This window comes from Doryrhamphus excisus, linkage group LG18 (genome assembly GCF_037039965.1).
Source record: "Doryrhamphus excisus strain RoL-2023G ecotype Guam linkage group LG18, RoL_Dexc_Guam_v1.1, whole genome shotgun sequence".
In the NCBI taxonomy this organism is placed as follows: Eukaryota; Metazoa; Chordata; class Actinopteri; order Syngnathiformes; family Syngnathidae; genus Doryrhamphus; species Doryrhamphus excisus.
Genome location: NC_136374.1, coordinates 3316575 through 3331181, shown reverse-complemented (window position 1 = coordinate 3331181; position 14607 = coordinate 3316575). Strand labels below are relative to the sequence as shown.

The 14607-nt window shown below is 38.3% G+C and overlaps 1 protein-coding gene across 1 annotated transcript in view; it reads left to right on the top strand.

Annotated features, from left to right (window-relative positions):
- Nucleotides 1-12540, top strand: part of LOC131105927 (dihydropyridine-sensitive L-type skeletal muscle calcium channel subunit alpha-1-like) — a 53285-nt gene extending 40745 nt beyond the window's left edge. Inside the window, exons 36-42 of the mRNA XM_058054444.2 lie at nucleotides 854-950; nucleotides 5862-5964; nucleotides 7294-7395; nucleotides 8814-8944; nucleotides 9430-9546; nucleotides 10817-10946; nucleotides 12527-12540. Of these exons, the coding sequence (XP_057910427.2) occupies nucleotides 854-950; nucleotides 5862-5964; nucleotides 7294-7395; nucleotides 8814-8944; nucleotides 9430-9546; nucleotides 10817-10946; nucleotides 12527-12540 (694 nt within the window). The remainder of the gene's footprint in view (nucleotides 1-853; nucleotides 951-5861; nucleotides 5965-7293; nucleotides 7396-8813; nucleotides 8945-9429; nucleotides 9547-10816; nucleotides 10947-12526) is intronic.
- The last annotated feature ends 2067 nt before the right edge of the window (nucleotides 12541-14607 follow it).

Here is a 14607-nt window from a genome sequence, read left to right as displayed (position 1 = left end):
AACTAGGGTTGTCAATCAATTAAAATAATTAATTGGGATTAATTGCATGTTGTGAATACTTAAGTCATAATTAATCACAGATGGAAAGAAGAAAGAACAATAGCTCAGGTCCGAAAAGTTTCCATGCAAAGTATGTGATCTATAAAAACTAGGGTTGTCAATCAATTAAAATAATTAATTGGGATTAATTGCATGTTGTGAATACTTAAGTCATAATTAATCACAGATGGAAAGAAGAAAGAACAATAGCTCAGATCCGAAAAGTTTCCATGCAAAGTATGTGATCTATAAAAACTAGGGTTGTCAATCAATTAAAATAATTAATTGGGATTAATTCAATTGGCTAGCGACCAGTCAACTGGGATAGGTTCCAGCATACTTGTGACCCTAGTGAGGATAAGCGGCATAGAAAATGGACGGATGGACTCACTCTTCCTGCTTTCTATGTCCTCCTTAAATATGTTCTGTTCTTTTGGGTCACAACAGTCGTCTCCCAACCTGAAGGTTGTGGGTGCAATCCTCAGTCCTCCTTAATCCAGCCATTGACTTCCTTTTATGGGTGTACAAGCTGTGGGCCTGACCCCGAGCACTTGGGAGTGGGACCCATCACAGCAGATTGGGCGTGCCCGCAGGCTGAATGAATTAAAACAGACCTTTTTGGCAATCCAAGGAAATACAGCTGGAATAGGTGCAGATACTGGAAGATCTACAAAGCTTTCTATGCGGGTTGTTTGTAGAGCTGCTCTATAGGAGTCCACAACTCAATATAAAGGGCAGAAAAGGTCCGCAGTTCTTCTGTTTGTTGCCTAAATTTGACCAAATTTTCTGTACTTGCATATTTCTTTATTCCCAGGGGGCGTATTAAGCACCTTGATGTAGTGACACTCCTACGGCGAATACCTCCTCCTCTGGGTTTTGGCAAGTTTTGTCCTCATCGCATTGCCTGCAAGGTATGGACATATGGACATTGAAAAATTGGACCTGAATATTCCAAGTTAAATCAAGTCTTTTAGTTCTCCGAATAGTGAGCTTATACTTGAGCTTATACATCATTGTGTGTTAACTATGGTAATGGTAATGGTAATGGTAATGGTAATGGTAATGGTAATGGTAATGGTAATGGTAATGGTAATGGTAATGGTAATGGTTTTATTTCATTTGAACATGCATCAGATTACAATTGAATGCATCACATAATCAGTTCCCAGTTCCACATGTCCAAAAGGAGTAGGAAGAAGCAAAGCTTATTAAATCCTACCCCTCCATCTGGTACTTTTACAATCAGTAACTGTTACATTTGTTCACTTCCTGCTTTCTATAATACAGTTTTTTTTAATTTTATTTTATTTTTTAATAATGTACCTCGTACCGAAGTACAAGGTGATATGAGCATCCAATGCCATAATGGGTACCATAGTAAGTGTCAATATAGTGATATATATAGCACATCATGACTGGTTCAAGACTCTTCATCCTTGTATTTAGCAAACATCAACTGCTTGTATTGTTTCTTGAATTGGCTCATCGTTGTGCATTGTTTGATTTCCTTACTCAATCCATTCCATAGTTTGATTCCACATACTGAAATGCTATGGCTAGCATAATGTAGTCCTAGCATAGAAGTGTTTCAAATGTACTTCCCTCCTGAGATCATATTTCTCCTCTCTTGTAGAGAAGTATTGGATGACATTTTTAGCTAATTGGTTATTTTTAGCCTTATGCATTATTTTAGCTGTTTGAAGATGAACTATATCAGCAAGTTGAAGTATTTGTGATTTTAGAAATAAGGAGTTAGTATGTTCTCTGTAGGCGGCATTATGAATTATCCTTACTGACCTTTTTTGCAGTACATTTAGCGAGTGAAGATTGCTTTTATAGTAATTATTTATTATTATAATTATTTTATTTTATAGTTAGTATGTTCTATGTAGGCAGCATGTGTTCACGGGACGGAGTCGGGCTATGTTCATAAGATGGAAAAATTTAACCCTATCAATGGAGGAGTCAGGCCCGCTTGAAACAATAAGTATGGCCTTGCATCCCCGGGGCAAGTCGGGTTTTGACATGCGTAACGCAACTAATATTCAAAACAGTCACAATGTATTGAAATTGTCCATTGAGAGAAAGCTTATTCATGTTGAAGGGTTGAATCATTGTGCAGCTGTAACTAATCATAAACCAAAACAATGATTACCAGGATGTACATCAATAGTACTCTCACCTTGACTAACATCATTCATTTCATTGTAATTCCGGGTCAAAAATGTTCACTTTGATAAAAGTTTCACATGAGCAATGATAAATAGATAAGAAATCATCCTCCATGCCTTTTATTGCAGTCTGATGTTGGCATCCTTCCATAGGAATGGGTTGAATTAGAGCCGTACCCCGAGGGGTACGCATATCAGTGACGCAGTGTTTGATTTCAAGTTAAGTTGAAACAGATCATCTGTGTAGCTGCGTAATCTGACCATGACCATGGCGACAAAGTCGTGGGATCATAACAGAAGGCCGACGCGAGCATAACAAGCTACCGAGGTAACTACTTAGTACTTGTACTTATGTTAAATTCCAATGTATACACAACACCCACTATATTTAGCATAAAAAAAAGATTTGTTCTTGTATAAGCCGATGTCATAAAGTGGCATATTATGGCGCGCACAAGTCTGTTTGCGTGCAGGAGGTTGCATGAGGTCATTACACAATATAACCGTCTGACACAGGGTTTCATTTTACAAACAACATTAAACTCATCACGCAGCAAATAACACTCATTTTACCTCAGAAATAAGATAAAATACGCCTTTATTAGTCCCAGAGGGGAAATTCCAGGTTTACAGCATCAAAAGCACAAGAGCACACATGACATTGTACAAAGCACACAAGAACGCATAAAGTGCAAAATCAGGCTAATACAAATCAAGAAGTACACTACTAGTATATACAGTTGTGTACATGTTGCCCACGTGTATCAATACAAGTTTTATATGAACAATATCCCAACATTTCAAAGTGTTCCCATAAGGGATTTCGTTTCAGAAAACCGTTTCTTTGGAAGAAAGCATAGAAGGAATAGAAAATGGCACTGCAATAATGCTTTTGTCCACCAGAGGGCCCAAAGCGAAAAGAGGGAAGCTGACGTTATTGCAGCACGCCAATGAATGCGTTGCTCAGACGCAATACCTTATGTTGTGTTTTTAAGTCATATTGGAACATGTTTGTATATTTGTATACATTTGTTTGTATTATTTTTTATTGGTCCATGTGAAGTTGGTGATTCATGCAAACATGCAATGTTTATTATTATTAATTATAATCAATAATATATATATTATAATAATATATATAATATATTATAATTATTATTAATTATTCCCCTGAACCAGGGGAATAATCTGTCAGCCTTGTTAACTGTCCTTTTCTCCAAAAAACACAGCGTTCAGTACTTCAAGCAAAGTTTTCTATGTGACTTTATCTCACCAGCCAAATTAGAAGAGAGCAGATAAAATAAAATAAAAACAATTTTTAAAAATACACAATTTTTGCATTTATTTTATGATTAATTTGTTCATTACCATTCTTTATTTATCATTTTTTTGTTTAACTTAATGCAAATTAATTTAATAAAAAAAAATTATTATATTTATACATGTATTTTTCTCTCTCTTTCGCTCACCAATATAGCACAAACATGTGAATCTGTACTATTATTATATTACCACTTTTTTCCTCTCTTCTTTTTTTTCTTTTTCACATTCTTCCTGATTCCTGTTAGTTATACATTCCACTTCTCCAGCGACAAATGTGTGACAAATCTTGTGATACACAACCCTCCCTTCCTCTTGTTAACCGTCCTATGTCCATGTTTTGTTTCATTGTTTCCCCTTCTCATCGATGTTGTAAATATCCACCTTGTATGAGTATCACACTGGTAAATACACACTTAATGTTTGCAATAAAAAAAATTACCACTTCCACAAAGAATGAGAGGAGAACTTTCACTCGATCTCAACCATGGTACGTTGGCTGGGCTCTGCTGGATCAGTAGCCAGCCTCCATGCAGAGTGAAAGGAAATGTGGCATAACATTACTAATGCCAAATGTGGCCCGCAGGACACTAGTTTGAGGCCCCCGCCTTGATATGAAAGTTTAATGTTAGTTTGATATGGATGCTGTATGGTATCATGTACCCAGAAAAAATTATTACGTTTGATTAATGTTCATGTTAACGTTTAAATAACTGTTAATAGTTATCCTCCCTATCGGTGTGGAAGTGGTAAGTTTTTGGCTATTTAAGTTGAAAGGAAATAACTTGAAGGCTACCGTTTAGGTCGCTAGCTCTCCAGTTTGCGAGTTAGCATGTGTCTCCTGCAGTTGCGCAATATGTTGTAAATAAAAAGTATAGTATAAATGTGACTATAGTCGTGTTTTGTCATGTCTACAGGGCTCTAATAATGCTTTGTTAATGTTAATTTTTTTAAAATAAAAAGTAAGATATTTAAGAACAGTGGAATGTTTTATCAGAGCTTTTATTGTAGAAAATCGAAACTTTTTTTTTTTTTTTTTTTTGGGAAAACCTGATGCGGCCCAGTCTCGCCCAGACCCTAGTTCCAGTGGCCCCCAAGTAAATTGAGTTTGAGACTCCTGCAGTAGGGTAAAACTACTAGGTAATTTTCTGACTTTCCTAATATTTTCATCATTTTAGCACAAGCCATATAGTACATGCAGAACGTATTATTAAAAAATGGATCCAAGGTCCAATTTAAAAAGTTGACAAATGAAAAAAAACTTTAGCACAACAGAAATAAAGACAAACACTTGACAACTCCAAAAAAGTGATAAAAGAGAGGAAAAAAACATTCAAGGACGCCTACAAGAGGCCCTAAATCCACTCAAACAGCAGGAATGTCTGAGTGACGCTTGTGTCGGACATGTGACACACACACACACACTTCTCTGTCTCCGTATCCTTGTCCTTTCAGCTTTGGAACAGTGTTGCCAGAGTAAAGTGTCATCTCATAAATCAAACAAGCACACAAACAAATGAATGAACACCCCCGAGCTACATTTGTAAAAAAAATAAATAAAAGCAGTCGTGTCTTTTTGGCAATAATGATAGAAGGTGCAAAAGCAACACTGCAGGGAAGTACATTTGAAACACTTCTATGCTAGGACTACGTTATGCTAGCAATAGCATTTCAGTATGTGGAATCAAACTATGGAATGGACTGAGTAAGGAAATCAAACAATGCACAACGATGAGCCAATTCAAGAAACAATACAAGCAGTTGATGTTTGCTAAATACAAGGATGAAGAGTCTTGAACCAGTCATGATGTGCTATATATATCATTATATTGACACTTACTATGGTACCCATTATGTCATTGGATGCTCATTTCATCTTGTACTTCGGTACGAGGTACATTATTAAAAAATTAAAAAAAAAACCTTAAACTGTATTATGGAAAGCAGGAAGTGAACAAATGTAACAGTTACTGATTGTAAAAAAAAAACAGGTGGAGGGGTAGGATATAATAAGCTTTGCTTCTTCCTACTCCTTTTGGACATGTGGAACTGGGAACTGATTATGGGATGCCCTCAATTGTAATCTGATGCATGTTCAAATGAATTTAAATCATTACCATATCAGTCAAAGTTCACCATAACAGTTCAGCAGCTATGCGTGGTAGTGAATGTCAGAATGTCAAACAATAATAGATTCTAATGGATGTTTATTTTGAAAAATGTTCAATTGAGAGAAAAAGAAAAGCCCAATTAATAAAACATGACAAGACATTGGGAATCAGACATCCCAAAGCTGTTTTATGTTGTTTTTCTTTCTGCCTTTTGCTGCAGAGGCTGGTCTCCATGAATATGCCTCTCAACAGTGACGGGACAGTCACCTTCAATGCGACGCTGTTTGCCCTGGTTAGAACTGCACTGAAAATCAAGACAGAAGGTTTGTGATTTTGGATTATTTAACAGTTTACAATAGACACGTTTAATCCAGGGTTCAATTCCACCCTCGGCCATCTCTGTGTGGAGTTTGCATGTTCTCCCCGTGCATGCGTGGGTTTTCTCCGGGTACTCCGGTTTCCTCCCACATTCCAAAAACATGCTAGGTTAATTAGCGACTCCAAATTGTCCATAGGTATGAATGTGAGTGTGAATGGTTGTTTGTCTATATGTGCCCTGTGATTGGCGAGCCACCACCAGTCCAGGGTGTACCCCGCCTCTCACCCAAAAGACAGCTGGGATAGGCTCCAGCAGGTAGAAAATGAATGAATAAACCTCCTTGCCAAAAACAAAGTCCAGTGGCCCAGCAAGGTACACTGTATTCGGGTACATGCTCCGAGCAGTGTTTAATTATAGAGTTCTACGGACATCATTGCAACCCAGACATCCTTAAATGGCAGGGGTGGACTCGTTAACAAAATTGGGGGTCCAGAATATATATTTAACACAAACACACTATTTTACGCTTATAATTCTAACAGTCCGGCTTGAATTATTTGGCTAATTTTATCTGTAAAAGTACTATCATACTATCATAGTATCATACTATGAGCTGGATGTTCTCAAAAAAAAAAAAACTTAAACTGTATTATGGAAAGCAGGAAGTGAACAAATGTAACAGTTACTGATTATAAAAGTACCAGATGGAGGGGTAGGATTTAATAAGCTTTGCTTCTTCCTACTCCTTTTGGACATGTGGAACTGGGAACTGATTATGGGATGCACTCAATTGTAATCTGATGCATGTTCAAATGAAATAAAACCATTACCATTACATCCTGAGGTTGTAGATAATATGTACATCGGTTTCAGAAAAGTCCAATTATTGGCATGCATCAAGCCAGCGAGGACATGTAAGGATATTGCTGAAACTACAAAAATGAATCTACTGTGGGCAGAAATAAATATTGTGACAATGCAAAAGCCTGTGGAAACCATACCACGGCAACTACGTAATCAAAGCTAAGGCAATACAAGTAAACATTTGTGTGTGACCTTCTTTTCAGCTCCGCGGGGTATCATTTTGTTGATCTAGTACAAACTGTATTCCCGGCAATGACATGCTCATTAATTCTGAAAGGCAGCAGTTTCAAAGTACAAAGAGACCGAATGAAATGGCTACTCATATTCGCATGCATTGTACCTGACTGTATATTTCAATATTTCAGAAATTTCTGTATTTATGGTTCAATCGATATATCCAGAATTAATACAGTCAAAACCTACAGAAATGTGCAAGATAAATAAATGTTACTATGACTTTTTTTATCAGGGAATTTTGAACAAGCCAACGAGGAGCTTAGAGCTATTATTAAGAAGATCTGGAAGCGCACTAGTATGAAACTACTGGACCAAGTCATCCCACCCATTGGAGGTCAGTATGGTGGTGGGGTCAGGTGGTGGGGTTCCACTTTTTGGGGAATTTTGCCCTTCATCATAAGCCACTGCATTATAGGAAAATGTTCAAATACTTTAATTTTAAACTCATATTGATATTTGTTTGTATGTTTCTTTGTATACCTTTTGGGTGTTAAGTTGCTGTATGATGAGTTTAGCATTCTTTGTACATCTTGTTGTTGAGTCTTTGTAGTGAAATTGAGAGCCAGTAGCATTCACTATTCCGTCTGTGATTGACGCAGAGATGATTGTCTTGGTTTGTATACAAGTCAGTAAATGTTCAATTTCCAAGTCATGTAAATGGAACATTGTTGGTGTTTTGTTTTGGGGTTTTATTTGTTATGGTTTATAGCACCAAAATAGGTACCAGTACATCCCAGGACATGCATTTTTAGCTAGCTCATATTAACTTGTTCTCTCGTTGGAACGCATCAAAAAGGGAAAGAAATATGTGTTTGTGTTTCACATAAGGATTTTTAATGATGGGTGGAATTCCCCCCTAAAGTGCTGTTTTACTTTCACCACCATTTCCGGGGTATAAGCCACTGCAGTATAGGGAAATGTTCAAATACTTTAATTTTAAATTCATATTGATATTTGTTTGTATGTTTCTTGGTATACCTTTTGGGTGTTAAGTTGCTGTATGATGAGTTTAGCATTCTTTGTACATCTTGTTGTTGAGTCTTTGTAGTGAAAGCCAGTAGTATTCACTATTTGTCTGTGATTGACGCTGAGATGATTGTCTTGGTTTGTATACAAGTCAGTAAATGTTCGATTTCCAAGTCATGTAAATGGAACATTGTTGGTAGACAATGTTTTGTTTTGGCGTTTTATTTGTTATGGTTTATAGCACCAAAATAGGTACCAGTACGTCTCATGATGGGCATTTTTAGCATTTTTATGAATTATGATGAATTTGAATTCATGTTGGCTTGGCATGTTACCGTATTCGGCGCCACAGCTAGCCACTATGTGCCAATCACATAATCTTTGGCGTGAACTGGCTCCAACTGGCGCCGGCCCAGTGGACTCCAAGCATCATTGGTACTACTTGGCTCGTACCATTACATTCCAGTGGATTCCAATAGACAGATTTTTTTAAGGTTTTAAATATTTTGGAATTTTCTTCAAAATGTTCTTTCTCCAAACAAAATTTTTGATTTTACGGGCCACCACGAGCCAGTTGGGAGGCAGTTTGAGCCACTGAACGCCACTAGGCACCTTATTGGTGACACTAGGTTCCACAGCAAATTGCATTGCCGCAAACTCGCACTAACTGGCCCAGTGGACTCCTAGCATAACATTAAGAAAAATCAGGTTGTATTTATATGTTTTCATATCGTCTCTTAGGAATAAAACATTTCTAACCATCCCTCTTATTTTCCTTTATATCAGATGATGAAGTGACAGTCGGAAAATTCTATGCAACATTCTTAATCCAGGATTACTTTCGGAAATTGAAGAAAAGACAAGAGGAATACTATGGTTGCAGGCCCACAAATAAAAATGCAACAAATGAAATACAGGTAAGCAGTAAATATATTCATACATGCTATTTTGTACCTGATTTGTGTCATTTTAAACTGTAACAATATCACCAATAATTATTCAATAAACAAAAATTAGTCTGTACCTCGCCTTGGGGATGAAAGGAACACTACCCAATGCTCTTGTGTAGTTTCATTGTTGCTGTTATTACTGCTGCAGTTTTTCTACTTTCATAAGAGCTGAAGAGATTTAAGTGCTTTGACTGTTCATTCCTGCCCTAATTGGGAGGGGGGGTGGAATTTAAAAAAAAAAACACAACAAACCAAACACAACAGCAAACCAATACCAACAAAAGCAAAACCCCAACAACGCAAAACAACCTTTAAATCAAACACTAACTCCGCAATGGTTGTGCACTGTGGCTGCCCATGATATGTTCAATGGAGTGCCGGCCGTCGGACTTTTGGCCTTTTAACTATAGCAAAAGTCACCAAAATCACCTCATTACATATGTGTCTATCAGGCAGGACTTCGGAATATTGAGGAGGAGGCCGCTCCAGAGCTGCATCGAGCCATCTCTGGGGATCTCCTGAATGAGGACGAGATAGTTACCGATGATGCCGTAGAGGAAATCTTCAGGGTAAGTATAAGTCAATCGAGGGAATTAATGTCAATGAATATCTGATTGTTTATTTATTATTTATTTATTTCTATTTGAATGTACTACAATAATAGTATTGTCTCTTACTGGCCTAGCACCTTAGTAAGTAATCATACTAATTGCCTATAAGTACCAAAACTATGTTTTTTGGGGGGTTTTTCCAACACATTTTCATGTAGCTGTGAAAATATAATTGCAATATTTTTAATTTTTTATTGTGTCAATCCAGCCTAATACTAACAAATGAGAAATTTCTCAAATAAAACAGACTTTAGGTTGAGACTACTGAACTCATGTAATATAATGTATATATTTTTATGAATTGTGATTATTGTGATATTTGGTGGTTAGCACAGAGACCTCACAGCTAGGAGACCAGGGTTCAATCCCACCCTCGTCCATCTCTGTGTGGAGTTTGCATGTTCTCCCCGTGCATGTGTGGGTTTTCTCCGGGTACTCCGGTTTCCTCCCACATTCCAAAAACATGCTAGGTTAATTAGCGACTCCAAATTGTCCATAGGTATGAATGTGAGTGTGAATGGTTGTTTGTCTATATGTGCCCTGTGATTGGCTGGCCACCAGTCCAGGGTGTACCCCGCCTCTCGCCCAAAGACAGCTGGGATAGGCTCCAACACCACCCGCGACCCTCATGAGGAAAAATGTATGAATGATATTTGCCTTGAGCTGGTTTCATAATTGTACCTTTTGAGTGTTAAGTTGGTGTGTGATGAGTTTAGTGTTCTTTGTAAGAACACAAACACATACCAAAAATATGCTAGGTTAATTGGCCACTCCAAATTGTCCATACGTATGAATGTGAGTGTGAATGGTTGTTTGTCTATATGTGCCCTGTGATTGGCTGGCCACCAGTCCAGGGTGTACCCCGCCTCTCGCCCAAAGACAGCTGGGATAGGCTCCAGCACCCTCGCGACCCTCGTGAGAAAAAGCTGTAGAAAATGAATGAATGAATGAATGATTCGGTTAAGCTGGTTTCATAATTATACCTTTTGAGTGTTAAGTTGGTGTGTGATGAGTTTAGTGTTCTTTTGTAAGAACACGAACACATTCCAAAAACATGCTAGGTTCATTGGCCACTCCAAATTGTTCATAGGTATGAATGTGAGTGTGAATGAGGAAGGAAATCTTCAGGGTAAATAAAAGTCAATCGAGGCAATTAATGTCATTATCATCTTCATATAATGTATGTATGTCACGCATACATTTGACGGTATGTAATTTTTAATAACAGAGGCAAGGAAGCCTTTTTGGAAACCACTCTGATCCTTTTGCCATGGAGAGCGATATGGCCAGTAGCAACCAGGCTACCAGTCAGCGCCCACTGCAGAGGGCAGAGGGCATCGTAAACAACAACACCAAAGGTTTGTGTATTCATCATTGTCTTGTGTGAGTCAACAATTTGCAGCACAGTGAGAAGAAAAACAATAATAACTTTTTTTTTAAATTACTTTCCCCACAGGCTAATCCATGAATCAGTGTTTTGAATTATCAACTCTCAGAGAGTGACTGAACTCCAGGCTATATTGCTCATAGTACAGTGGGTATCTTTGTCTGCTTAGGTGCAAAGGATAGTACTACCCATATGCTACAACAACAGCTTACTTTGTTATTTTTGGTTTGGTTAAAATGGTAATGGTAATGGTAATGGTTTAATTTCATTTGAACATGCATCAGATTACAATTGAGTGCATCCCATAATCAGTTCACAGTTCCACATGTCCAAAAGGAGTAGGAAGAAGCAAAGCTTATTAAATCCTACCCCTCCATCTGGTACTTTTACAATCACTAACTGTTACATTTGTTCACTTCCTGCTTTCCTAATATATTTTTATTTTTATTTTTATTTTTATTTTTATTTTTATTTTTATTTTTATTTTTATTTTTATTTTTATTTTTATTTTTATTTTTATTTTTATTTTTATTTTTATTTTTATTTTTATTTTTATTTTTATTTTTTTCACATATATATATAGCACATCATGACTGGTTCAAGACTCTTCATCCTTGTATTTAGCAAACATCAACTGCTTGTATTGTTTCTTGAATTGGCTCATCGTTGTGCATTGTTTGATTTCCTTACTCAATCCATTCCATAGTTTGATTCCACATACTGAAATGCTATGGCTAGCATAACGTAGTCCTAGCATAGAAGTGTTTCAAATGTACTTCTTCCCTGAGATCATATTTCTCCTCTCTTGTAGAGAAGTATTGGATGACATTTTTAGCTAATTGGTTATTTTTAGCCTTATGCATTATTTTAGCTGTTTGAAGATGAACTATATCAGCAAGTTGAAGTATTTGTGATTTTAGAAATAAGGAGTTAGTATGTTCTCTGTAGGCGGCATTATGAATTATCCTTACTGACCTTTTTTGCAGTACATTTAGCGAGTGAAGATTGCTTTTATAGTTATTACTCCATATTTCCACACAATAAGTAAGATATGGTAGAACCATATCCATAAATGAAGACTGGAGCGGTTGCTCTGTGGTGGGCAAAACCTTTCATTTCATTCAGTAAAAAGATCCGTTCATTTTGGTCATTTCGGTAAATTGGTCGTTAGCCTGTGATCTCCCCCTGTGCATAGACCCGGTCAGCCGTGTTGAGTCAGTCCGTTCACTCATGTTCACGTTTGTTCCGACTCAGCAGCGGGATGATAAGTGGTGTGTCGGTCATGAACGGAGGAGTCAAAAGAACTAGTTCTTTTTTGTGAATAGAAGCACGCAGATAGTCCCGCCCTGCAAAAAGAACGGCGAACTGACTCTCCAGCCAGTCAAAAAATTTGCAACTGAGCAGACTGAACAGGTATTTTAGGGGCGGTGACCTCGTTCATTCCGTTCACAAAAAAAGAACTAGTTGTTTTGACCTGTTCGTTCATGACAGACACACCACTCATAAGCGGTTAACCTAAATGTAACATCAGTTTTGTGTTCTTCTTTTCAGCTGCAGAGAAATGACCCACCAACCACCAACAGCACGGGAGTACTTCTTGTATTAGGAAACAACACTTAACCCCCCCCACTGACGCCTATTGTTGTTATTGTTTTTATAACAACATTAGTGGAGTCTTTTGATGGCACTATCTGCAGCTCTTAATCCAGCAGAAGGTGCCATCTCACACGGAAAATTTGAGCCATATTTTAGGGTTTGGAGTATAGAAAAATATAAAAAAATTTTTGGGTGCATCCATTATTTGTGGGTTTTGGCCCGTTACTGACGGTTTTGGAATATAATCCTCAACTCGCAGGCATCTACGCTACTGTGATTTGATTTGCACGTTTTTAAGCTATTTATGAGGCAGAATTCAGCGGCACGGCGGTCAAGTGGTTAGCGCGCAGACCTCACAGCTAGGAGACCAGGGTTCAATTCCACCCGCGGCCATCTCTGTGTGGAGTTTGCATGTTCTCCCCGTGCATGTGTGGGTTTTCTCCGGGTACTCCGGTTTCCTCCCACATTCCGAAAACATGCTAGGTTAATTAGCGACTCCAAATTGTCCATAGGTATGAATGTGAGTGTTTTTTTGAATTCACCGTTCGCGTTTTAGGAATTCCAACAATATAGAACATACTTACAAACAATATACCGTATATAAATAATAATACAATTACATGAAGGCGGCACGGTGGTCGAGTGGTTAGCACGCAGACCTCACAGCTACTCCTCCTCTCCCAAGGCGTCCCTCAAGGTTCAATGCTTTGTCCTCTCCTCTTCATCCTCTACCTCCTCCCACTTGGTTTGATTAAAAATAAATTCATCAAGGCTGCACGAGTGGTTAGCACGCAGGCCTCACAGCTAGGAGACCAGGGTTCAATTCCAATTCCTCGGCCATCTCTGTGTGGAGTTTGCATGTTCTCCCTGTGCATGCGTGGGTTTTCTCCGGGTACTCCGGTTTCCTCCCACATTCCAAAAAAACATGCTAGGTTAATTAGCGACTCCAAATTGTCCATAGGTATGAATGTGAGTGTGAATGGTTGTTTGTCTATATGTGCCACGTGATTGGCTGGCCACTAGTCCAGAGTGTACCCCGCCTCTCGCCCGAAGACAGCTGGGATAGGCTCCAGCACCCGCCGGAATGCCTAAAAGCACTGATTTGGCAGCGCAACGCCATCACTATTTACAGTGCATCCGGAAAGTATTCACAGCGCTTCACTTTTTCTACTTCACAGTGCTTCACTTTTTGTCATGTTACAGCCTCATTCCAAACTGTATTAAATTAATCTCTTACCTCAAAATGCGACACAAAATACTCCATTATGACAATGTGAAAAAAGGTTTTTTTGACATGTTTTGAATTTATTAAAAATAGAAAACAAAAAAATCACATTTACATAAGTATTCACAGCCTTTGCTTAATACTTTGTTGATCCACCTTTGGCAGCAATTACAGCCACAAGTCCTTTGGAATATGATCCCACAAGTTTAGCACACCTATCTTTAGGCAGTTTTGCCCATTCTTCTTTGCAATAAGTCTCAAGCTCCATCAGGTTGGATGGGAGACGTCTGTGCACAGCCATTTTCAGATCTCTCCAGAGATGTTCGATCGGATTCAAGTCTGGACTCTGGCTGGGCCACTCCAGGACATTCACGGAGTGGTTCTGAAGCCAATCTTTTGAGATCTTGGCTGTGTGCTAATATCTACTGTCTATATGGTCAAGGTACATGACCAGTCTACTGAGGTCAAGAGCGCTCTGGAGCAGGTTTTCATCCAGGATATGTCTATATATTGCTGCATTCATTTTTCCTTCTATCCTGACTAGTCTGCCAGTTCCTGCTGCTGAAAAACATCCCCACAGCATGATGCTGCCACCACCATGCTTCACTGTAGGGATGGTATTGGCCTGGTGATGAGCAGTGCCTGGTTTCCTCCAAACATGGCGTCTGGCATTCACACCAAAGAGTTCAATCTTTGTCTCATCAGACCAGAGAATTTTGTTTCTCATGGTCTGAGAGTCATTCAGGTGCTTTTTGGCAAATTCCAGACGGGCTGCCATGTTCCTTTTACTAAGGAGTGGCTTTCGTCTGGC